At 38.5% G+C, this 26758-nt stretch overlaps 2 protein-coding genes across 14 annotated transcripts in view; both read right to left on the bottom strand.

The window, feature by feature from the left end:
* TASOR (transcription activation suppressor) overlaps positions 1-4079 on the bottom strand; it is a 35287-nt gene extending 31208 nt beyond the window's left edge. For 5 of the 9 annotated variants that reach the window (XM_072876389.1, XM_072876390.1, XM_072876388.1 and 2 more), the window contains exon 1: positions 3249-3716. In XM_072876389.1, coding sequence (XP_072732490.1) covers positions 3249-3636 — 388 coding nt within the window. In that variant the 5' untranslated portion in view covers positions 3637-3716. Of the gene's footprint in view, positions 1-718; positions 739-3248; positions 3718-3869 lie in introns of those variants that run through there. The other 4 variants (XM_072876392.1, XM_072876391.1, XM_072876393.1 and 1 more) reach the window with 3 other exon arrangements.
* Positions 4080-12947: 8868 nt separating this feature from the next.
* Positions 12948-26758, bottom strand: part of ARHGEF3 (Rho guanine nucleotide exchange factor 3) — a 140950-nt gene continuing 127139 nt past the window's right edge. For 4 of the 5 annotated variants that reach the window (XM_072876245.1, XM_072876246.1, XM_072876247.1 and 1 more), the window contains 8 exons: positions 25757-25927; positions 23898-23960; positions 23469-23565; positions 23288-23364; positions 21507-21764; positions 18992-19162; positions 16197-16383; positions 12948-15228 (listed from right to left, as the gene is read on the bottom strand). In XM_072876245.1, coding sequence (XP_072732346.1) covers positions 14882-15228; positions 16197-16383; positions 18992-19162; positions 21507-21764; positions 23288-23364; positions 23469-23565; positions 23898-23960; positions 25757-25927 — 1371 coding nt within the window. In that variant the 3' untranslated portion in view covers positions 12948-14881. The remainder of the gene's footprint in view (positions 15229-16196; positions 16384-18991; positions 19163-21506; positions 21765-23287; positions 23365-23468; positions 23566-23897; positions 23961-25756; positions 25928-26758) is intronic. The other variant, XM_072876249.1, reaches the window with a different exon arrangement.

The raw sequence follows: 26758 nt of genomic DNA, 5'->3' as shown, positions 1-26758 counted from the left end.
TTATGTGATTTTTTTTTTTTCCAGCCCAAAATAACTTTTGCTCTCAAAAGGTCTAAGTAGTTATCAAGTTCAAGGATTGCCCCGTATAGAAATAGCATGTAGCAAATAGCAGATACGCATCTCTACCGAAGGTATGGAGAATTAGAAGACAAAAGGCAAGGCAAAATGAAACATCAAATACTATTGGGTAGAAAAGGGACAACCTAGACCTCCAAGCAAGTACTGCTAAGACTTTCATGAACAAAAGCAAGACCTTTTTCCCCCATTCAGCCTGAGAAACAGCAGTAATTTGTTAACTTGGTAGACTATGGTAATAAAGGGCCAACCTTTACCAACAAGCAACCCCTTAAGTGACTGGTTGCTACTTGAGCACGTTTTTTGGAATTCCCTTTTAGTATGAGGACCGCTCAGAGTTCAGTAAGTCAAAAAATGCCCTTCCAGGGTTCCATCTTGAAATTTTGTTTTCCTCATCCTGTTAAACAAGGATCTTTGAAGTTTGAGGCAGACTTGGACACCTGAGAAGATCTAACAATCAAATTAGAAGAGGCCATGACAACCAGCTATAGTACTAAGATTAAAAAAAGAGGTAAGCTATTCAAGAGAGCTTAACACCGTTACTGAACTGTATGTACCAAGAAAACAGAAACTTTCAAGACAGTTTTAAGTAGGAAAACAAATGAACGCACACATTAAAAAAAAAAAAAATCTCACAGCCAACCTTTCTTACAGTTTGGTTTCCCAAATTCTTCCTCTAGGAAAAAAAAAAAAAAAAGGAAGTCAGAAGAAAGATTCTCTGTGACAACTAACCACAGTTAGTTTTAAGAAGTATGTTTCCTGCAGATGCATTTCTCCACATTAACAAGGTTCTTTCTGTTGACTTTCAGTCCCTCATTAGTCTCCAAATAGAGGTGGAGATAAATTCCAGAAAGGCTAAATAAGCAGCTAAACCCTAAGTTTTCCAGGATTTTCCCCTTACATTTTTGTTTTGCAGATTCAATTTTTTAATTGCTTCACAATCAAAAATTGTTCCCAAAACACATTTTGGTGCTTAAAAAAAGAAGAAAAACAAACCACCAAAAAACCCCCCCACCCCACCCAAATAACAAAGTCATCCTGTACAGATTTTATAGTTTGTACATGACCGCTTAGTCTTCATAATCAAGACAGCAGGTATCTCTCAGGATGGTATGTCCAAGAATAAAATGGAGGTTTAAAAAGCAAAACAAGGATAATTCCAATACAAGGAAGGATGGAGGAGGCTTCCATGTGTATTGTTATATGCTGGAATTCATGAATCTAGCCAAGAGAGCTCTTTTGAGAGGCACAGATGATATTCTGATTATTTTGTAATTTAACAAGATATATTTGAACACTGGTACTAAGCACGTTGTAAGCGTATGCCACTACAACATCAGACGATCAATGCAATGCCAATCTTCTGGTTTAGTTCCAGAACTGATTTAATTGCATCACTTCTCAAATGCCAATACCAATTCCAATAGCAATTTGATTGTCCTCAGAGATCATGCTGGCAGTTTTTATGCTAGCCCACTTGTGCTCATTTTGCCTACAACATGCTCTCTCAAAGCACTTTGTGTTATGGTATCACATGGTGTTAAGACCAACAATCAGCAACCATAAGCAACTCTAAGACCGCAGGCACCATGAACAGAAAGAAGAAAGATCTGTTTTGAGAATTTTGGAAACCGTTAAGTCACCAGTATGATTAAAATGTCCAAGAAGCGTTCTGTAAGCTGAAAGAAAAAAAGACAGGTAGACTAAAAAGTAAGCCCTTTAAGAATGGGTCAAATGACCTCGACATTAGCAAGTGAATTTCCGAAGTAGGGTAAGAAGGGTGTCCCCTTCTACCCTAGAAGACACAGAAGCCTGATGTTTGAACCACATATTCTATAACTTTTTACACGCTGTAGGAGATGGTTCTGCATAGACAAATGATGAATTAGATGATGCAAAAAGGTATTCTGCAGGTTTTCATTCACATTGGAACCCAATGCTAGACAGGAACTTCAAATGTCTGTGGTTAAGTACTAAACGTTTCTGAGAGATATTTAAAAGGTATTCAAATGTAACCACACTTGGGTCTGACATATGGAAGTGCAAGAGGCACCATGTTTTATCCAGACATTTCTCTGTCAGATGAATAATAAGACTTTCTTTTCCTCCAAATCAACCCAGTCCTTTTTACAATGAATCTCTGCCAGACTTGTATCCCCCCTCAGGGGGTGGCAATGGGAAAGAAAGGGAAAAGAAAAAAGGGGACATTACTGCCAAAAATGGAAGGAGGGAAAGGGAAAGACTGGATAATGAAATAAACCTACCTTCATCTCTTCCTTACAGAAGAAAGCATTTCAAGAAGTTAGATGTTAGACTCTTCTCTGAAGAACTAGAAGCCTATGCGAACAGGTATTTTTGTGATGCATACTAAGTTACTGACCCCATGTTGCAATAGGTCAAGAACTGAGATAAGTTTCAGGGAGGGAATAAGACATGTCTTCAACGTCACTTAACAAAATCAAAGATAAGCAGGAGCCAATGGAATCTCATGAAAAGCAAGGCAGCTTTTAGAGGAAGAGTTACTCGAAAACAAAAAAAAAAAAAACCCAGACGCTTGGAAGAGAAATGCTTCCAAGGCAAGGCACGTGAACATTGGATGCTTGCTTCCTCCCTGCAAAGTAAGGAACTTTCACTAGATAAGAACAGTCTTCTGCGTATCATCAACGAAGGACACCTCTGCTCAGTGTTTGCTAGTCTACCCTAAACAGGATTACACCCCTCTCCTGCAGAGAGGAGGTCAGGGGGAAGTGAAAAGCGAACCATCTTCTCTGCGTGTCCGTGTCCCAGAGAACCATCTTCTCTGCATGCGACTGCATCTCCAGAAGCAGAGCCAGGATCACCACTCAAGCCCACCCTGATCACATCCAGCTTTTCCGTCCTTTTAAAGCAACGGTCTGAAATTCAAGCCGAGTTTTGGTTTTGTTTTTTTCTCCTCCTTGTGACAAAATAAAAACGAAAAAGAAAAGAGGTAGGGGTAGGGAGAGGAAAGAATGTAAAAAGCCTGACACTAAAAATCTTATCCCCAGCAGCCTCGCTAGTCCGAGCCATGCCACAGCCTCCTCCACACCCGCAGGATTTTGCATGCAGTTGTGTGAGGTGCATAAAGAGCCTGCCTAATGAATAAGATGAAGAGGAGAGTGAGGGGGAGAAGGGAGGGAAAGGGAAGGAACAACCTTTCTTTTCTCTGCTCTTCCTGGGGATCTGAAAGTTCCTCCTAACAGGCAGGTCTTCTGGGGGCTTAGGGAGAGGGGGAGGCCCCCCCAACACACCGCTGGGCGGCTGCTGCTGCTGTTGTTCATTTGCCGTTGAGATGCTGCTCCTGCGCTGGCTGCTGCTAGTGATGCTGAGGTTTGGGGGGACCTTGTCCTCTGCAGCAACAGCAGCCACCAGCAGCGCCTCCCCAGTGCTACTGCTCTCAGAGCGTCCGCCATTTTGTGTGGTGTCCTCAGCGGCTCCTGCTCTATTACTCTCCACTCCGAGGAGGCCCGCGCCGGTCTTCTCCGTCCGCTGATGCTGCTCCGGCTCCATCTCGCCACCACTGGGGATCACGGCATCCGCCATTCACTCCTATCGCCGAGCAGCGAGCACGATAGCCCGCGCCTCCTCTTCCTCCCCCACCACACTACCCCTTCCCCAGCGCCATGCACCGCCCGCCGCCGCTATTGCTCCCCCTCCGTCCGCTTGCTTTATGGCAGCCCCGCCGCCCCCTCCCCGCTCCCTAACATGGCGGCAGCGCACACAGAAGGGGGCGGGGCTGCCGCCAGCCCGCCTTAGCCAATCCGTTCGCGGCACACCTTATAAATAAGGGGCAGGCGCTCGCCTGCCCGCGCTGGGGGCGCCGCCGCAGCCGCCTGGCCCGCGCGGCTGCGAGCGAGCGGCGGCCGCTGCGGGGGGCGGAGGCGCCGGCTGCGGAGCCGCCGGCTGAGGAGCCGCCTTCAGGACGGCAGCAGCCCCCGCCGGCCGGGCGAGGCCCCGAGCTGTCCCTCAGCCCCGCGGCCCTCCGCCTGCAGCCTGCCGGGATGGGGCGGAAGAGGCAGCTCCCTCGTTTCCCGCCTCCCTCCTACCAGGGGCGTGGGCGCGGAGAACCGGCAGCTCCTTCGTCCGGCTCCAGAGAGAGGCCCGAAGCGAGGTCCCGGCGTGGCCCAGGGGAGCGCTGGGCGGGGCAGGTCCCGGTGGCCGCCGCCGCTTCTCGCGGGGAGCGGGGCCGCCGCTGGGCCCAGGTCCCCGTTCCGCCGGCATGGGGCGAGAGCGGGCCCGGTGCGCTGGCAGTGCCGCCGGGGAGGAGGGGACAGAGTATTTCCCTGCAAGAGAACGCCACATGCTCCGATCCACCGCCGGCAGACGGCACATCATTCGGGCGATGCGGTGACGGGCACGCTGGTTGAGAGGAGTCTCTGGAAGCGCGCTCAGCAGCCTCACCTTGCCCGGGCGCGGGCCCCGCGGCGGCGTTGAGGGCGAGGAGCGCCTCGGAGCCGCGCCGCGCCGGGGGCTGGCGGGTGGAGAGCCGGCGGGACAGGGCACGCTCCGTCCTGTCGTGAGAAAGCAGCCCGGCCGCTGGCGAAGTCCTCTTGGCGGACTCCCAAGAACAAGAAGGAGCAGTGCACCGAGTGCCAGCTCTTACTTCTTCTTCTCAACTATGAAGTTGTTTTCAAGACATTGGCCAAAATCACAGAATTTCCCCTTTGAAGAACAAAAATAAATTACTAACCGTGAAGGGCAGGCAAAAGTCTTAACGCACTTTAACAGAATTATTGGATAGTCTCATGATGAATTAGAACAGCAACAAATAACCTTCCCCCCCGACATCTTCCCCTCTTTATCGGGGGTTGGTACAAACACTGACAAACTCCTGGCTTTGGACTACCATGTCTTTAGTGTAAGGCGTAATTCCAATTAAAACACTAATGACAGCTTTGTACAAAGACAATAAAAGATACAGTTGTTACTGAATTAGCTAAAAATGTGAACAATATGGTTTGTTACACCTTTTGGGGACAGAATCTTAAACTGCAAAGGAAACGTGTGTTATTGCAAAGACTTTTATGTGTTTAATTGTGTAACTCCATTGAATTTAATCCTCTTTTATATGTTTAATCAAGTGCATGTACATGCCCTTCTTGGATCGTGGCAAAAGACAGATTCTGTAGTAAGGGTACTTAAGTGACAACAGCTATTCGTGTTCCACAGCTTGTAAAACCGCAAATTGCAAGCAAGCTTCAACAAGAAAAAACTGCATGTGCCAGTAATGAACTATTTGACCTTTTTCAAAAATAAAACAGCTATGTCTCATCAGTAGGATAAAGAATTACAGATTAACTGAAGGCAACATAATCCAATTACTCATATACCAGAGTACCATTTTTCAAATGCAGTGAAACCGAATGCTATAAATGGTTTTAGTGCTATTGAAGCTAAGTCAGAGACTCTTTTTCTAGCAGATTTGCTAAGGAAGCTAATGAGGTAGTATGCTGGGATGGTTACGTGCAACGTTTTTTCTTTCAGTGCCAGAGCTGAATAATAATGTGAAGCTGTTACAAGTTTTGTGTACCTACAAAGAAAACATAATGCTGTATCTATAGACCTAAGTGTGATATAGCAAAACATGGAAAGGTGCTAACAAATTTCTTCTCTGTCACAAGATCATTGTTCAGTCTGTTCTATAGTCTGTAATTAAAAGAATAATGAGAGCACATTTAATACTTGTGATCATGGATGTAAATCAGCTTTTAAGGAAAATCAAGGCTTTAATTATAATGCCAATAAATGGTATTTCAACACAATAAATAATGAAATTCCATCACATCTACACAGTTATTAGGTATTCACAGATGAACTTTGCTGGATTCCCCTGCAGTACTTTCAGGCGTTGCTACCTCATGTTGTCCGTCCTACACCTGTATTGGAGGCCCGTATGGAATCAGAAAGTTAACATCTATTCACCTCTGCCGCTCCTGCTCCAAGGCTTATAACTTCTGGTAAAAAAAGGGTGTGGATATGTGAAACCCAACTCAGCTGAATGATTTGATGTAATTATCGATAGGGAGCAGAATGAAGATCATCACAGAGCATTAAAATGGTTAATTGCCTAATCTTAAAAACTTTCTAGCTCAGCAGGTCAGGTAGCTCCTTGTTATGGTGGGAGAGAGCAAAACGTTACAGCTTCTCTGCTCATCATCATCAAATCTACTGTGCACACTCAGTCCAATACTTCCCTAAATCGGCAAAGTAATTAATGGGTTTGAAATCACATATCTATAATTTCAGTTGTAGAAATTGCAAACACTGTTGCCTAAGGAAAACTCACCTACAGAGTTTTTTTAATCTCCTGTGTGCTTACTGGGTAGTTTTGAGTTTAGATTCATTGCCACGTTAGTTACCTAACACTGATATCTTACATTTGAAATATAATGGTGAAATTTTAGCTTTTTTACTAAGGATAGCAAAGACCCTTCTTTGGCAGCTCTGAAGAATGCACTACATCATTGAAAAGTGCCTGCTGAAAATAGCCCATCCTTGCAGTGCCTAGGAATTACAAATACCGGATGTTCAGTTTTACAAATAACTAGCAAAACATTAAAAGCCCATGATTTGTTTTCTTTGTTAAAACTATACTAGTGCTGTAGTCGTTGAACAAATGCATATTTGTTCATTAGTTACTTCTACCAATTATCTTAAATCCTGATAACTGCAGCTATTTCTATTAACGTCTCAAAAGCAACTAGCAAGCTTAAATGCAGTTTTTTCCTATGCAAGGAACAAATATTTTAACCTAGCCCTTTTATTTTATTGATCTCTTTTTAGATTACCTGTAAGTCAGAAAATACAAGTAACCTACCGACTCACAAATGGTCTGGCGCTAATGGTAGCCTGCAGGGTGTTAAAAGAAGATACGCTAATAATTATTAGTTTCTTCTTAGAAGTCTTTGGGGAGCCAGCCAAGTTTAAAGAGGGTAATTAGTATCTATAACTATAATTTACATACATTACAGAAACATAACACCAAACATTTATCTAATTGCAGAAACATGGCGTTCAATTATCCAGAGGTAATAAAACCCACAAATGCAGTGTTCAACCTATGGATAAATTAAGACTGTGTCCCTGAGAATTTGATGTCCTGCCTCTGTGAGGATTCAGTGGTGGTAAAGAGAATATTACAGATGAGTTGACATATTATCAGAATACTTCTGCTGTGCTTTGCCTTGTTCAAATAGAATTTCCATATACAAGGAAAAAAACTGCAATACCAATCTAGTGTTACTTAAGTCTGTGTTGATCCATTATACATCTCCAAACATGCCAACCTCTTTTATTAAGTTTGAATTGGCAAAGCTGTTAAAATCATTTCCAGGCTGTACGTCTTCAATATACAACTAGTTCAGTTGATCAGTGTTTGGATTTGATTATATCTCGCTTGCCAGCATTCACCAATGAGCAGTAATACTACAGAGCTAAGCTGGTGTCCTCACTCTCATTTTACACATACTCTTCGGTGCTGGAATTTCTGTGAACTTATCTAATGATTCTTTTGTGCTGCATGAATCTGAACCATTGTGTGAAAGACTGGAAAAATGGAGGTGTTTTGTCTAGAAGGGAGAGGATAAATAATAGCAGTTATCAAATATGGAAAATGCTGTTGCAGGGGAGGAAATATTCCCTATGTCTTTGGTGACTGGGATGAGGTTGAAATTGTATCAAAGGAGATTTAGGTTAAATGTTAGGAAAAACTGTCTAGCAATAGAAGTTAAGTACAGGAAGAAATTCTTTGGGGACACTGTGGGATTTCTTTAACTGGTGTTTTAAAGACAAATTTCTTCCAGAAATGGGTTCACATTTATTTAATGTAGGTCCTTCCTACCATATTGTCTATTCTCATTCCAAAAGAATTGCTGAAAAATGTATCTGCTTTGGGCAGGGTGAAAAATTTTTCCAAAGAAAATGAGGTCTTCTGGTAGCCGTTAAGTTAATATGTATAGAGGTAGTAAGTATATACTTTTTTTTCTTTAGGAAAACATAATTTTAGCAAGTATATACATATATATACATGGCATTTATTTCCTTGCTTGTTTGAATTGCCATAGCTCTATTGACATACTGTTCACGTTAGATGAAGACCTATCCACGGACAGTGAATAACCATATGACAGTAAGATTTCCAAGACTTCAGAAGAAACATTGAGTTTAAATTGCATATCTTCACTGTATTCCAGTAATTCTGGAATGGAGCTACTTTGTATGGATCAACTATAGAGCTGTTCCAATAAATTCAACAAGCACTAAAGAAACAACTACAGAAAAAAAAGCAACAGGGTGGGGAAGCTACTGTCTACTAAAATTACCCTGTAACTGTGAGAAGTATGCTTACTACCACTTTCTCTCACAATGAATACTGGAAAATATGCTAAAGCATGTGTTTACAATGTATTTAGATGCGTTCAATAATGAGAAATATAAACATCATAAGCGTGTATCACAACAAATGCAAACAATGTATGAAGAAGTCTTGCTCATGTACCAAACAACATATAAAGATGTTTTCATAATGTACCACTTGCTTTAAAAAGATACATCTTTGCAGTGGTACAAAATTATTTTATGTATTAACTAACATAAGACTGAGAGAGATCATCACAAAAATTACTAAGTACTACTTGATAAATGATGTAACAATTCTGGATCACTGTGCCACTATGAATCTTAAATCCTGATAGATATAAAATAGGTAGCAAGAATCCCAGTTCACAAAAGAAAGGTTCAGTGAAAAATCACCATAGGAAGAGATTAGTTGAATACTCTGAAGTAAAAAAGGTTATAAAATGTCACCTTATTGTCTTTCTAGTTTCTGTGGTTTCTGATATTTGCCAAGCATTCAACCACGACTCCCTGGCTTGCACCAAGTGGTTTGCCACCCAAGTACAAAGCAGCTGCAGATCCCTTTGATTCTGAAATTGGATGACATGTAATACATTAGTAATACAGATTTAGATCGGATTAATAGCCACAAAATAAAAGACATTTATAAGGGAGGGTTGCATAAGGCTCCATGCTCAAGGAACAAACTTGGGTGCTTGCTCCAGACATTACCTCAGTATTCTTTTATGAAAACAAATTTAGAAATGCAAAATATTACTTAGACTGAGCACATTGTTACAGTTTAGTTTAAATAACTAGGAATTACTATTTTACTTTCCAGAAATTACTCTAGTGATGCAAAACACATCTCATTTCTTCAAATGTTTAAGTGCTAATTTTGAGCAGGAGTATTCATGCTGACTACATTTTAGGTGCCAGGAGATCAAAGATAGGAGAACTGTATAATTAAACTTTCTTCAGAGACCATGCAAAGAGAGGCACCTTCAGCAAATTCAGAGGCAAAACCTAATTTACACACTTGGAAAGAGCTTTGGTGTCATTTGCCAGCCATGGAGAAAATACGCCTATAATGGTAGAAGGTGAGACAAACTGGGGAGGTAGTCTTGACTTGTCTCTGTAAAGCCAGGGATTAGTAGCAGAAATTCGCCTAGTACTTTTTTTCTAAACAAATTTGTGATCCATAGGTGAAAGTCGGAAAAGATCTACTTGAATTTTTTTAAAATACTGACTTTTGTTTTATAGTTATTAATATATTTAAAATCTTAAAATATTTAAAGTAATCAAATCAGCTCTAAAACTACGCAATTATTTCCAGTAGATGGCAGCAGCAACCTGTAGAACAGATTCCAGTCGTTTAAAATCAGTATTTCTGAGTAAGCATTAAATATGGAAGCACTGTCCATTCTGGAACTGGAACCCCTTTTTCAAAGGAGGCAAACCTTCTTTCATACATGTAGAACTCTGGCTGTTTCTGGCTCTGTTAGCAGACAGTCTCGATTCCCAGGATCTAAGTGCCAGACAGCATCACCATAAAACATCAACTTTTTAAAAAACAGCAGTTGATTAAACTGACATCTAAACGTTCTGATGTATCTTTCAAACTCTAGAAATTTATGTGAAACCTCAAGAAACCTGCTTCCCACTGTTGCAGAGGCATTCCTAAGGCAGCATCTCTGGTTCAGGTGGGTCATGCTGAATAGGAGTCACCACTGAGAAATACCTTCCCTACCTTGGAGTTCAACTTTGGGTCTATCTTTTGCCCAGATTCTGGCAAATTGATTCCCTGGTACTGAGCTTCACAGATTTTAAACTAAGTGCTCCTGCTGGCTCACAGCGGACCTTTGTGTTCCAGGAGATAGGTCTTCATCCTTGCATTGTTCTTTTCAGTGCTGCAGACCACATCTAGGGAACCAAAGACCACAGACAGTTAAATTCTCTTTTGTAGTCTCAGAGGACCCATATATTTCAAAGACTTCAAAGACATTCTCTTTGCTTACCTTTCTTTCTCAGCCAAGACAATCTATGCTTTTACCTCTATTACTTCTGGTTCATCAGATCTTTCCACAAGCCAAGACTACACTGACTGTTCTTACCAGAAATAAAAGAGCGAACAGGTTGATAAGATTTGTCAAAAAAGTATGAAACTGTCACATCAGACTACTGACTTTCTGCTCTTGAGAGCAAGGTGCCTCGTCACTCACTCTTCTCCCAGATCGTGAGATCCAGAGTACTCAGTACCTCAGATTTAGAGGAGCTGGAACTCATCCAGCATCTGCAGTCCTCTCCTTATTTTGCTATCCCCTCATGGTGTTGCATTAAAAGGTTAAAGTAATTTGGCAGATGCCCAATTCGTCGTTATAAGTCCGGTCGCGTTCAGTGTACTGAGCTCTCACGATTACGGATTCACAAATAGTGCGATACACCTTCAGTCTAGTCGCGTGCCATGAACCCCCATGGCCACACTTAAAGAGTCTGGTTGCATTCAAGGAGAACTGCCACGGCTAGATTAATGAAGAGTGCAGTTCATTAAAGCAACAGATACACAAGTTATTTTGGATTACCGGTGATAAATTCACTGTCTGCAAAGCACATGCAAATACCAAGGGTATGAGTAACACCGCCGGCTACAACTGCATTAAAAGATATAAAGCAACTCTATAGAGGTTCCTAAGTTTCCCGGGGAGGCACTTGGTATAACCAAGTGTTCGAGTCTTACCCAAAGGCGTCCCAACGGGGGGGAAGAGAGGCTCAGCCCGTCGACTGATCCCAGATGTCAGAGTGGTACACGATGGTGTCTTCCCTAACATTCTCTCTCTCTTAAGCTATTTTATACTATTTTTTACCTTTCAGGTGGAGCTTGGGTGACTCTAGTCATACATACCTTTGTTATGATTGGTGTAAAATTTTCTCGCTTCGCTTTTGAAGGTATAAACTAGAAAAAATCAAAGCGCAAGCTCAGTGAGGGGTGGTCGCACCTTGGAGGCGGGTAGCTTTTGGGATGGAGGTGTGTTTTGGTATTATAATGATGTTATAATGAGCAAAGTTCACCAAAAGGATAGCATTTTGTCAAAAACATGACAGGCTGTTGGCCCAGGGTAGCAAATATGCAGCTTATCGGTTCCGCGGTACCTTCAAGTTCCCATATTATCACAGCGCCTGGCCGCGGTGTCTCCACACCGCTCCACCCTCTGGGCAGTTCCTCTGAGAGCCAACACACCAAGTTCCCCTGGCGTTGCCGACTCTAAGGTTGCAGGCCTAGGGAACTTCTGTGGAATGGATTCCTTGCATGTCAGCTGCACTCCACCCTGGAAGCTTCTTCAGTGATGTACCTTACCTAAAAATGTGAATATAAGTTTAATTTCTAAGTCACCTCCAGCAATTACTCCACGCATGGTGATCTCAGAAGCCCTCGACACCTCAGGCTCTTCACTGCCCCTTCCCTTTTTTTTTTTTTTTTTTAAACATACTCCACTTGCTCTCATTCACCTTCTTGCCATGGCACTATTCTTCCATCTGAGATGTGAGTGATCCAAGATCCCTTGGAGATCCAGTATGAAGATTACACAGCTTTGAACCATCTCATTAGTGGAAGCACTATACATGCAATGGTGGGTGACCTGAGAAATCAGAAGCAATCTTCTGCATAAGAATCACGCAGAGGCCTACGCGTACTGCATGGCTGCAGTATGCATGCCAGGTCACTGCTGCAACTTCTCAGGCTCCGTTCTCCTGACACCAGGATTACTAACCATGATGATCACTTTGACATATTGACTTCTATTACGTTTCCTCTTTACTTTGCATTCAGCGTTTTACATTTTACCCATCCTTTTTGGTACATTCTATTGTCCATGCCCCCTCCCCGCCCCGCAATCAAAAGTCATTCTTTCAAAAGCAGTGGCATTTTAAAAGTGCTAGAAGCAAATCAAGCTAACCAAATCCAGAATGGTATTACAATTCTTAAAGTGATTCCTCAAGATGATTTGCAAAAAACATCATTAAGCTTCATTAGATCAAATCAGTTGCTAAGTGCATGTCAACTACAAAGCAAAACTGAAACCCTTGCACTGCATGACGCTAAATGACAGTACACAAATGTAAATGAATCTTCTGAGACTCACTGGCTGGTTGGTGGCTTTTTACTGCCCCAAAATTCGCCATCTCAATGTTTTGGAATAATGTATCTTTAGTAGAGACGTGACCCACAGGAATCAGGAGAGAGAAGCTGATGGCAGGCAGGATATTACTTTGTTTCACCTACTTACTAAATTGATTATGTAATACAAAACTTTGGGGAATGTGCTGAATTGAGTGCAGTGACCTGTTTCTTCATTAGTATTTTGTATCTAGCAAATTAGATCCAAACACGTAACACTTCCACGAGAACCAAAATACAACCATTGGTCACATATGTTGAGACTCACTGTGTTCCCCGCTGAAATCTTTTTGTAGTCTTCTTGCACAAACCACCAAACCAAATAAAAATCAAGATGGTTTAATGTAATTTATTTGAAATGCTTCCAGATAAGTTTAAGGCTATTATTATTTAAAAAAAAAAGGTCAATACACACATTCATTCTTTCTTCTCTATCTGAACACTTTACATGCTTTTTGCTCTTTTTAAACATTTTGCTGAACAGGTTTTATGAAAATTGTTCATCATCTAATATGCTTTCCTATGCCTTTTCTTCTGGAAATTTTTCCTTTCTCTCATCTTCACTGGCATACTCATTCAGCTCTAAAAATGAAGCAGTTGAAATAAATTACAAAGCCTGAAACAGAAAAGAAGATTGACTTTTTTGAAAAACTATAAATACAGAAATATGTTCTATAGGGTAAAAATGACATTTTTTTTAAAAATAAAAATACCTTGTTTCATATTGTTTATCATCTTGTCACACTGATTTCTGTAATGCGCATCAGCATATATATATGTAAGATACTTGACATTTACTATTTTCTGTAAACTTGTAGAACAGAAGAAAAATGGTTTTGACAATAACTTAGCAGTTTTTCTACTTTTGTTGGTACAAGTCCTTTGCACAGGTTATCTTGTGTAATATCAAGGATCATTTAAATTTATTAATATATCATTTTCATAGCTTGCCATACAGCACTGGCATTATTTCTTATACTAAGAAATAAAATATTACCCAGGGATTCCTGAAAAGTAACAGGATGTTGAACTGAGTGTTTTAGACTGCATTTCAGTGACTCATCTGCTTCTCATCATAATGAGTAGATTAAATCAGCCACCAGAAAACACAGTAACATTTCCAATTACAGTATGAGATTAAATGCAACAAAAACCTTGAAAACAAAACTTGAGAAAAATTTAAAGGATGTAATACATCCTAAAGGAAAAGCAATTCCCTTTTTGTTTAAACTTTCTCTACATAATCCCATAGGGCATTTGTAGAGCACCATTTATATAAAATTGTCACTTTGTTTAAAAACCAGCTACATGTAATTGTAAACAGACATTTACAGAAAATTAAATGTTTTAACATTAGTTTAGTGGTGTTTAAAACCAACAGTGGAGGTCAGTGGAGTGCAAAATGCTGAAGAGGGCCTATTCACAAGCAAAAGTTTTTTTCCATTCTTATCCTGTTTGGGATAAAATATATCTATATATATATATATCTATGGCACTGAAAGCAAACTACCAGCTTATTTACAAATACCCAGTATTCTCAGCATTTCATTTAATTCAGTGCTGGCTGTGGAGGTTTGGTTGGGTTTGGGTTGGTTTTTTTTCAGTCGATTATTAGCATTACATGCTTTGATAAATAAACCATAGCACTTTAACTGACCAGATTTTAATAAGTTCGGTTGCTGGATCTTAGGACAGTGCTTCATTTTGAAAAATTAATCCCTAAAGAGTCACTGGTTATATGGCCCATTGTTTATAGTCCTTGTTGATTTACCACTGCAAGAGTTCAGACAGGTTATTGCAAGATGTTTTTCTTTTTTTCCAGGAAACTGTTTTTTCTTTCCATGCCTTTATGAAAACTTATGATCTTGATACCCATCCTGAAACTCCTCCGTACTAAGTCCACATCTTCCGCTCCCCCATTAAAGGGCAAATAAAGTACTTGAAAAATTATGAAAAGATTCTTTATGTAACGCACATATAAACAGTAGTTTAGAGATTCTGTTGACAGCAAGACATTGAGAATAACTGGTCAAGTACCTCTTTCATCCACCTTAGATGTTTATGGAATATAATCACAGGACATGAGTTGCAAGAGATTCCAGCTTATACAGATTGGCAATTACAGTACTACACTCATAGGTACGAATACAAGGAGGACTGCATTGACATTGTCACAAAAAATATTTTAAAAAGTGCTTCTCCAAATGGTTCCATGTATGGAATGCAAATACTGTACAGGTAAGAGACAGATTTTCTTCCATGAACTGTAAGTTTTTGTCAAACATTGGTTTCTATTTGCTTTTCATTTTCACAAGAGTTTGTCTGTTCCATACGTTCACAGTCGACGCTGATCTCGCTGGTGTCCATACTACAGTCTGACTCACAGTCTGAGTGGTCCATTTGCTCGAGCGTGGTTTCTCCCTGGGGTACTCTGCTTCCATTTGGTGACAAAAGAAAATGTGCTTCTGAGTTCAGCACACCAGCTTTGCCTGCACACGTAACTTTTTCTTTGGCCTGGCGGATACAGTTAAGCCACTGTTGCTTGTTGAAGGAGTCATTGGCTTGGAGTGAGTGAGTCTGGCTTTGAGATCCATTTTTGAAGCTGACTCGAAAGAAGTTTTTGACTGAAAGAAACAATACATATCAAAACACTGAATGTTTTGGCTGAATGGATTTTATAATCAAAGAGTGTATTTACATAACAGAATCTGCAAAATCTTTGACTTAAGGTCTTCTCCTGCCAATACCATGTCAGACCAGAGAGAAGAGTCTGGGTATCTCTGTGTTTTGTGGGGCAAGAACACAGAACACCACAAGCACTTCTAATAATTTCTTATTGCTGGATTAAACAATTTTGGTTCTGCCATGCATGAGCTACTCATAAAGCTTTAAGTGAATCAGCGGGATTAAGGCTTCTCCCACACTTCCAACGCCTCTCCTCCTACTTCTCCACAAAGCAGATTTCCAGAACCTTCACTGAATACTGTGCCTTGTGTCAGCCGGAGATTGCCTCATCTTTTCCATTCACTTCACTAACAAAGTGAATACATACAAAAAAACCCTCAACGTTTTCACAAGATAAGTGAGATTCAAAGGATCCTTGTAATAGAAACAAGCATCTTTATAATATGCTTAATTAGAAGGCCATTAACTCTTACCTCTTGACATTAGCATGAATAGCTGCAGTTTTAACACTGAGCACTACATTAATTATCTGTCAGCTGAAAGACTTAGTTATGGAATAGCAATCAATGTCTCCTTAAGACAAGGAAAGTTGTAACAGCTAAAGCTTAAGATTTCAAAATACACTTGCTTATAATTTTGTGGGTTTGCCGCTACATGCTACATAGTCTCCCCTTCTCAATTCAGTACAGAAGCAGGTGTGTGGAGAAATCCCATTATCAATATAGTCAACGTAGAGAAACAATCTAAAAGAAGCAAGTTACAACATAATAAACCAGTTCGAAATAAAAATCAAGACGTTGGATACAGATAATGTGAATTTCAGAGAAAACATTCTGATGTCTCATTGGCAGGTGTCTTAAGGTTATTATGATCCTATATGAGCAAATAAAAAAAGGTGTAGCCATACTTCTCTCATTGTTGCTGAATGCACCACGTATGGATCCACCCAGTCGCACCTCTCCATCTTGCAAGTCTTCTAGCACAAGCTCCCTCACCGGAATTGGCTGCCGGTACAGCTGGTAGCAGAGCTGTTCGTTATGGGTGATAGCTCGAGTAATCACCAACACTTCTTCAAAGAGGAAGACGTGCAGTTTCTGTTAAAAATTAATAAATAATAAAGCATTATTCCTTTTTTAGAACATCATTAAACCAGATTTATTTAAACTTGAGTATGTTATCACCTTGCGTTTTCAGCAGTTGAAATAAGGATTCCTCTTTTCCCACTATTTAAAAGTCTTATGGTGCAACAGCATGTAAGTATGTAAATACAACTAATTAAAAACTTCTAAAATTATTTTTCCTGTACTCTTCTCAGTTTCTGATGTCATGATCCTAATTAATCTTTTAGTGTTGAGGCCTTGAAATGTGCATGACATTTCAAAGCTCTCCCTACAGCAGCATGCTTATACACATTCTTCTTTCTGACACCCACTTTAACTTTTCTCTGCTGCCAGTGTTACTAAGAAACAGGCAATCTTATTCATCCAAATATTTTCAATGACCAATTATGAGCAATCTTTTTACAATTCACATGCTGCTCACAATCAGCTTCACCACAGCTCTTTGAAGCTCAGAAAGTCACTTTTGCTCCTAGGTAGCACAAGTCACCTCTTATCCTCTTTAAATTATGTTCCTCCTCACATTTTGCAATCTCCAGTGGCTTCCAGTAATAAACAAACTGAAATTTTAAATGCATTTCAATTCATATCATGCACTAAAATTAATTTTTTGGTTTTTACTGCCAAAATTTTCTTCCCAATCACAAGTAACTGTTCTTTGCTTCTAAAGTTGCCCTGACTCTAAATCTACATAGATGCATTATTTGCATTAGATGCATAGATGCATTATCTTCAGATCCATTTAGCTCACTGTCCCGTCTTCCAGTAGCTCATGTTTTCAGAAAACTATAATGAAAGAGGTAATTATAGCAGAAACCTTTCCCAATATGCCTTGGCAGTCTTCTGATACTGAAAAAGTCCATCTTCATTCTATTTTTCCACAACAGATGCCTCATTTTATATCCATGAATAGTCCAATTTTCTTCCCCTTGTGCCTCTCTAAGTCTTTGCAGGACACACACCTCAACTTTTTGTTTGTTCCTTATTCTGCAGTGCTGTCATCTTTTGTATTAACGGCAGCTCTGTGCAGAGTCTGGTAAAGAATCTATCCATTACCTGTTTCAGTTTGTATGTTCGGCAAATTGCTACCTTCTCATATGAATGAAATATGGAAGAAAGCAAAAATGTGTGAGATTAAACATTTGAGGTATACACAGGTATGGATGTTTGCTTGTTAAGTAGGGTTGAGTTTTGTTGGTTTTTGTTTGTTTTTTTTTAATACTCTAAATGCGCAGCAAAAATACCCTGTTTATTTTGAAACTCAGTTTTCAAACTATCATCCACAAAATGTTGCGGATTCTTCCTAATGTAAAGCTTTGTTATGGCTGATTTTAGTGGCTGTCATATGAAACTCCGTTCAATGGTGAGATCTCTTACTTGCTGCAAAAGCTAATACTCTGTAATAGCAGGTGTGAAAAGGAGACTGATAACATTAAGATATAAATGATCACCCCAAATCAAAGAAACACACAAATGTAAAAATACCCACACCGTCAATTGTATTCAAGGAATACATCAATGTGGAAACCTCACAAAAATGCTGGGAATTGTAAATACTGTTCATAAATTGAAAAGAGTTAATTATATACTTAATGTTATGCTACCAAAGAAAGGCAGGAGTAGTGTGGATAGAAGGTTCACCAGAAAGATGAAAATGGCCAGTTTCTTCCTGCTAGTTTGCTATACATTAACTGCCTGCCTGATCTTTATCAGGTGAACCAGAAAACAGCATCCATTTCCCCTTTCCATCTCAGCCGTATGGTAAAACATGATCCTTCTATCGTAGGCATAAACATGCTACATAGAAGTGCTCCCAATGCTGAAAAATGCATTTAGAATCCTGCTTACTTTGTTTGCTGGGTTTTTTAATAAAACTTTCATAAGCTCAGTTAATGAGAAAAAGATCTTTTTTCATTGTTTGTTTATTCAAAGTTTCATGTTGTTTCTACTTAACCTTGGGGGGGGGAATCTAAGAACGACTGGTTTTTCTTCTATTAATCTCTCTACTAATCTGTATGGGTTTTTGGTTGTTTTGGGGGGGGGGGGTTTAGTTTTTTTTGAAAACGGAAAGCTCAGCTTATGACACTTACCAATAGCGCAGACTCCTGAAGACTGGAATTCACAGTATCAAATACCAAATTTCTCTGGTCAATAAATTAACTTTGACTTCAACAAATAACCAAGTAAAACATTCTTAATAACCACAGCCTTTGACAGATTTAAAATTTGGTAGTACATTTTGTGTGTCATTATAGACATTACTATCATGTCTCTGAGACCAGAAATATGTTTCTTGTTTGCTTTTTTCCCTGCAAGTTTTATTGAAATTTATCAGATTTACAATTTAGCCAGGCTACTGTTAGGTCCTCTTAAGAGACAGAGACACATATAAGCTTATTATCTCCATATACAGATATTTGACTGCTAACAAAAAAGATGAGTATCATATATAAGAGTTAATATTTATCAACTTCCTATATACGAGAGGGTGATGTTTCTGTATGTATACTCACAGCTCTTTTAGCTGTCATGCAAAATGAACTTATCTTTAAAAGCTAGTTATGACAAAATATTTATTCCTTACCACTCCCCTGTTGTTCTTCAGTTCACCATGACAACACACAACACGTGAATTATCAATCAGTGAATCCCTTTGGCCTTCTTCAAGATAAATAAGTCTCTCTTTGTAGTACTGACATTCAGATTCACCAGTCTTTATGTTGATTTCAGCCACTATGCCCTGAATTATATTTATCTACAGAAAACCAATGAAAACACATGAACTTTAATTAGACAGTCCAACATTCAGAGCTATCTCCTAATAATTTGAACTGTAGCTACAAGAAAATATATTTTAATTTACAGTATATTTCTCATGAATTTTTTGCAGGCCAGTCTATAAGGGTATTAATACTAGCAACAGAATTAAGCAGACTACAGTGTACAGAGACACTTTAGTTTGACTTTATCATTGTTTCTAACAATGGCTTAAAAATCTGATCTTTATCTCTTTATATCAAACCTAAATAGGCAGAATTAAGATAAACAGATGTAAGAAATACAATCAGAAATGCATTTTTGTCAGCTGAAATGTGCCAACAAATGACACAGGACAAATAAACTGCCTTAAATATATTTATTTAAAAGAGATTATAATTCTCTGAAAACTGCTGCATCGGTATCAGAGAACAAGAAACAGAAGAATTATCAAGATCCTTACCCTGCAAAACATGCAACTAGCCCACAACACTAAATTCTCAACTTTTGTTCACTATGAAAGTTACCCTCTGGAAATAAGGTAAATTAATTTTATTTTACAATTCCACTACTTGCATATACAATTAAAAGTAATAATTATCTTGCCTTTTTACTTTAAAAAAACATTTAAAAGAAAGCTTTGCCTTTTCTATAAAAATACACTCTCTATCTTGAGCCTCCTTATGCTATGCAGCCTTTAAGGACCTTGAGATCGATTTATCTGAAACTTAAAAGACTGCTCCTTAATTAGGCAAGTGGATGTGAAGTTCTGTTGATTTTAGTCAACTCTAATAGTGATCATAGGCTGCTTAGACCGATGAAATTCCTCTGTTAAATAACTGGAGGTGGAGCAGGGGGACGGGTTTAGACATACATGCCCAAACAGGTAATTCAGGAATCTACTGATCTCAGGAGATTTATCTGGGATCAGCTTGGCCCAGTGTGCTTATAGCAGACTGCCAGACAGGAATACAAATGTACTTCCTAAGCCTAAAACAGTGTTAAGAGCCAAACTCATCGAGGAATTTCTGTTTCCTAATTTAACTTGGCAAATATACAATTTATGAAATACATCACTTCAAAGATAAACAGCGTTCTGCTGAAGCAGAATACCCCAAAGCTATATAAGGCTACTGAAATATCAAGAAAAAAATCCTGATTATATTTTATTAAACAATTACCAAATACAAGTAGTGGAAGAAAGCATTTAAAATATTTTTTAAAATATATTACCAGACACTATGTAGAAAAGCAAACCTTAGAAATAAGCAGAAGAATTATTTGTGGTATTTAGGATTTTTTGTTTGAAAGAATATGCACAAGGGGAAAATGTACCGTATAGATTACATCTAAATGCGAGTATCCAAGCTTTGAATTTAAACCACAGTTGTCCAATTTTACAACAGAGAAGTTGAGCTGGGCAAGGGATTTGGGGAAGGAACAGCAGAACAGCAGTGGTCAGGTACACGTGTTTTGAAACATGCACTTTCCAAAAAAAGCAGGGCTGTCATTTTTCAGCAAAGAAATACTAAAATGTACGAAATATTAAAGTCTAGGCAAACCATTAATTTTGTCCTCAAAATATTAATGAAATTTACTTACATTTAAATACTATTCAAAAGCAGTAGGATACTGATGATATTTATTTATTCATTAATTTAGAAGTGTGTTTCAAACAAATCCGCTACAGTAAACTCATTTACTCCCAGATACACATTTGCACGTGTGCACGTATTACTGGATTTTTTTATTTTTATATATACACATACGCACACACATATATATGGAAAAGAACAGAAACCTTAGAAACCTTTCAGAATATCTGAATCAGGTCCCTTTCCATTAATAAGGAAGTTTTAAAGCCTTGGATTTAGCCCTCTGGTTTTACTTCAGAAAGTGCAACGCTATTCCAAATAAAAGACAGAATGAAGGCAAATTTCATCAATGTTCCCACAGATGATAATTAATCTAGATTCAGAGGTTATTTAAGGTCTCAAGCCAGAGAATAAAACTTATCTAAATGATGTAAAACCTGAAAAGAAACGTCCACATTAGCTAACTTAGTTTAGAATGGAAAACGACATCGAAAGGTAAATGCAAAATGGACAAGGATCAGACAAGAGCTGTGGAAATCAGCTCCCATCCCCTCTTTTTTTTTTAGTATCACTTTGCTATTGAAATAGGATTTAATTGGGGGAGCAGGGCTAGATATTTAATGTATTAGTTTCGTCTCTTTGTATAACTGTTAGCATTTCCATATTTTATATAGCGTCCCTTAATGCCTTAATAAGGTAGAAGTGCTATATCTCCTAAAAAAAACCCCAAACCGAGCAGTAACTCACAGCTTCTTCAAGGTGCTGCTGATCTGGATGATCATTTGGTGTGTGTCTCAAAATCTCTCTGAGTAGTAATGGGTATTTAACCAAACGGCTTCTTGGGATGTCAAGGAAATTCCAAAGGTCCAGTTTGCGACTAAAAGGAGACTCTAAGCAGCGCTGTAGGAAATCTTGCACTCTATGGTCTTGTTTCTTGTGATCCAGTAAAGCTTTGGCTGCTACTTGATTGCTGCAGTAGCTATCATAGGAGTTTAGGCATGGAAGCTGAGGAAAGGAATAAATTATTCTGCAGCTGAAACAAAGCAGAGTTTGCTATATAGAAAGTTTCAAGTGATTCAGGATGTCAGAACTCATGCTGAGAATCTTTTTTCTGGAGATTTATCCACAATTTATTGATGATAACGTTTCCAAGAAAGATAAGGTTTACAAGGGTCCTCTGACCACCTTGTTCATCATTTAAATTATTTAGAAGCACTAGCTCATCTCTCAGTTCCTAGAGATCTCCAATATTATTCCAAAGCATTAAAAATATCCATGACTTAAGACTGAGCACTACTTAGTGCAGACAATAGTCGAACACAGAAGTCTGATTTTAATTGTGCGTGGAAACAAAAGCCTAGGAATGAGTACTCCCAGACCTGGCCTTTTTTAGATAAGCAAACTTCTGTAGTCAAACTTCTATATTGCCTTCAAGAACCCTGGCCAAACTAAGATGATGGAACCACGCCTTAAATCTGAAAAAAACTAGTTTGTATGTTGATTAGAACAATATATCCGTTTCCAAAGACTGCTATATTAATGCACAATTATATGTAAAATCTTCAACAAAGGAAATTAGACTCGGACATATTTGGACCAAGAGAAGTTCACTGGTGTTCAAACACACCAGAAAATAAATATATTCAAAATTACTTTATGCAAAAAAAACAGAGATAATTTTTGACAGTTACAAGCGTATCATTAACTATTTGCATTATGTACTAGTAGTGATCATGTTTCTCAGGTTTACAATTGGCCATTGTTTCACACAGAGCTGCTAAATATGTTATTACCTATTTCCTTAAAAATTTCAAGCCCTTTTTTTCCTGCTCAGTTTCATTATTTACATATACTTACAAGTAACCTTTTCACATATCTAAATCCTTTTAAAAATAGCTCTTTTTTAATACAATAAGCAATTTTATCAACAAAATTAACAAAAGCTATTTTCAGTGTTTACTTTGTTGGATGCTAGTGAAAGTGAACTTACCAACTTTTTCATTTGTGGGGCAGCAATAGCATCTCTCATGTATCCCTGTCTGCCTTATTTTAACAAACTTTTAGAAAATTATTATCTTTGACAGCACTACCAACTACCTGTTACCTTGGCTGGAACAGACTGACATTCAAAAATAACTGCAGGGTGCCATTACACAACGGGACTGTTCAAGCTTCATTTCCCTAGGAAACCAGAATACACATGGGGGCAGATTCTTAAATGATCTACATCAGACAAACTCTAGTCTGACTCTTGATTTTTATTTGAAGCATATTAAATACAGCTCGTCTCCTGAATAGCAAGAGCTTTAAAAATTACATCCTAGCCTAAATCTTTTCATGGAAAATCCCTGAAAAGAGAAAACGTTCCATTACGTCTCTAAATAGTTGCCTTACCTTTTAAGAATACTTTGAGAATATATTTTTTGACATGTAATGCTAGATATGGAAAGGAAATTGTCTGATAAATGTAAAAACTGCGTTGCAGCTCCAAACTAAAATCCTAAAATTGATGAAAAACTCTGCCTTACCCAACCCACAAGGATATGGCCAACATGTTCTGTTGATCCATCAGGTTTCCTGACTTCCTGAAGTCGCCTAAGAAGATCTGACCATAATTTAAAAAAAAGAAAGAGAAACTTCACTTAATGAACGAGATGACTATAAATCTATGTGCAATAGTAACGCAGACAAAGACTATTTGAGCTTTACCTTCATGTAGAGGAATTAGAGAGTCCAACGTTCCAAAAATTTGATTCAACTCTTGCTCTGTCATTATGGAAAGTTTAAGCATTGGGTCATGATAAGCCTGAAAAGAAAAAAGGGGAGCTCTGTAATTAATATATCATTGGAAGCTGAAAAATTAGTGATAGCATTTGATGCTCCTGTAAGTAAAAACAGACCAATCGCTGAGAATATTTTAAAGTTTCATAAGCATATCTTAAGCTATCCATTTCATATGTTAAAAAAATTAAAGCAGCACATTTAAGTGTTTCAGAAAGAACAGGAAAATAGAAGTATGTTTTGGTTTTTTCCCCTCTTGCTGTCTTAGTAATTATAAAAGGCAAGGGTTATTTTAAAAGTGAAATGAACCAATGAATACTGTTTGTTGTGTTTTGTTTTGTTTTTTTAAAAACAGACCTTTTTTGCTAACTTCAGATCTTCTATCAAGTCTTCTTCTCCCTGGGAAAGTTCAAAGATAGCCTGTAAAGAGAGACACAAACATTATAAAATATCTTTATTTAATCTGCACTCAACTTGTTGACTTGATGTTATATTCTGAACAGTTGTCTTAATAGCATGTAGCAGAATTTCTCTGCTAAATCCAACAGCAGAAATAAAATAAGGCTTTATTCCATAGCTACAGAATCATGTGCAGTATTTTTAAAAACACAGCTGTATCAGATTGCTCATAAAATGCTTATCTGAAATACCCACAGAATTAATTTTTTTCCAAATGGATGTGTTTCCAGATGGGAGAGCTATCTTCAGGGAGATATTTTGACTCAACTATATCTTAACCGTTTATACAACTATTTGCATAGGCGTTCGTTGCGTTCCATTTTTACACATGCAGTGGTGAGAGTTCTAGGTGGTCTAGTAAGTAAAAGACAGACCTTCTTTAAAACGTTCCTTTGGTAGTGAGCACTTTTATTTTGGTACCAGTTCATTTTTTTTTGTTAGGAAGGCAGAGCTCTACTTAACTGTCTGCTGATACTAGTTACCTAGTTACATCTCTTGAAGCAGGTTTGAGACTTTAAAGCCAGCAGATAAAAATAACCACCACCCTAATACACTGGCTTATCAAAATACCATTGTACCTACTTATTGCACGATTTCATTCTAATCTGGGGTACAGTAAAAGTTAACAACATTTTGGTCAGTTAGAACTACTAACTTTACAGTCAAGGCTTTCAACCTGCATAAATCATAGAAGAACATGTTCAGCTAGTGCGGATTCTCCTAGCTTGATAATATGCATGCACGGAAGGCTTGCCATAGTGCGAGTTAACTGACAGCGCACGCCTGGAAGGGGGTCAGCTAGTCTGTGGAGGCATGCAGTATGAGAACCAACATAACGCAGAACCCTCATGCAAAACTTCCTGGAATACAGCTCATTTATTTGGACTCTATGAAGGGTCCTGGCTTCTGTCCCAAGACTCTAATGACTGTTACGCTATGCAAACAGTTTCTACAGTTTATTTTTCAGTATGCTGCCTTTGAAGTTCTCAATTGTAAGAGTTATTTCCTATGAATTCTTTTACAACGTTAAAATCTGCACAAGAAATGCTTGATGTTACTGTTGTTTGATTTATGACTCAGTCCCTGAAGTATTCTCAGAGATATTGTTATAAGCTTTGTTGATACTGCTAGAAATTTCTGTAGAAAAAAAAATTTCTTGATTCCGCAGGAGCTCTGTCATTGGCTGTAACATGAGCTATTTAGAATTTGTCATGCACAACACATTAAAACCACTGACGTACTCTTTTTTGCTTTGAAAGATACATCTTTTCATCAATATTTCATCTTTCTAGCACTGAAAACTTCCTCCAAGACACTCTTTTCCAACAAGGGAAATGATTGTGCATTTCTGTGCGTACGTATCACTTGATGAATACCTGTTCCTGAAATAGCATGCTCATCTATCATTACTATAATAACAAAATGAAACGTCAAAATATCAGCTATCACTACTGTCAGAAACTGCCATACAGAACACATACACACGTGCAACCAATCACAATACAATATATCTTATCTTAGTAACTTCACATTTATTAAGGAAATAGGATGAGCAGATTTTAAAAAAGAATATATTCATCTAATATAGCTTGAATTATAAAGACTAGGGATGGAATTCTGCTTCTAGTGGAGGTGGTGACGTTCTCTTTAATTTCAGGAAAGCTTCAAGTGCTATCCTAATGCCTACTAGCATTCCGCAAGTCCATGCTTTAAAGATGACCTTTGAACATTAAATTTATGGTAAAAAAAAATTATACCTCTTGACGCTTGATTTCTTTAGATGTAAGCATGTGATTGACACAAACATCAAAGGTCTCACTCCATAGTTTGCTGTCTCTCCGCTTTGTGTTAGCAGGGGGCATATTTCGAGACCACGGTCGTGGACTGAACAGATCTGGGCGACTGTCACTACGGAAACTGATAGAACGCTAGAAATATATAGAAGAATAGTTTTCATTGTTAGAACAGTTTCACATTACACTTTTTTTTTCTAAGGAATGTATATACATAGTTCAGTACAACAAACAAACATTATCTAATTAGGTTTTACTGTGACTTAACAGCAATGTTTAGTACTGGGAATGTCAGAGAATTATTTTAATAAATCTTTATGGAAGGCCAGTGCTTCCATTCCTGCAGTGAACTATGTCCGTGGCCTGTTCTCCACATGTTTAAAACTATACAATGCATTCGTACCCCATGCAACAAGAATGAATACAGGGAGAATGGCAGAATGGTCCAACACGCTGAACTAACACAGCTGACCAAATACAAAGTTTCAATTCAGTAAACAGACAGGAATTATTCATGCATGACACATACCTGCCTCATTAGATCCGTAATACTTAAAAATTGAGAATTAATGCAAATTTTAGAGACAAAACTACTATGAATACTTTTTTGGTTCATTTTGAAAGAAAGATTCAATTGTTACACAGAAACGCTGGAAAGCTAGGACAGCAAAATCTGGTAGATAAACATCTTGTGTATCAACTGAAAGTCAACAGAATTGTTGGGTTTTCTTTATTTTTTGGGGGTAGGATTGTTCAAAGATGTCTGTACTGAGAAACAACAGGTCCCACCTCGAGGATATCAGATGAAAAGGTGCATTACATCAAACACATATCAATGGTTTAAGAAAAAAATGTTCTCTCAGTTGGGCAGAAAGAGGGTTCATAAAGTGAGACTGCCCTTCAAAACCTTTCCTTTTACCTTAATGCCACCGGATGGTAATTTTTATTTTGTTGTTGTTGTTGTTG

The sequence above is a fragment of the Ciconia boyciana genome, chromosome 11 (assembly GCF_034638445.1).
Source record: "Ciconia boyciana chromosome 11, ASM3463844v1, whole genome shotgun sequence".
In the NCBI taxonomy this organism is placed as follows: Eukaryota; Metazoa; Chordata; class Aves; order Ciconiiformes; family Ciconiidae; genus Ciconia; species Ciconia boyciana.
This window is presented reverse-complemented; position numbering and strand designations above follow the sequence as displayed.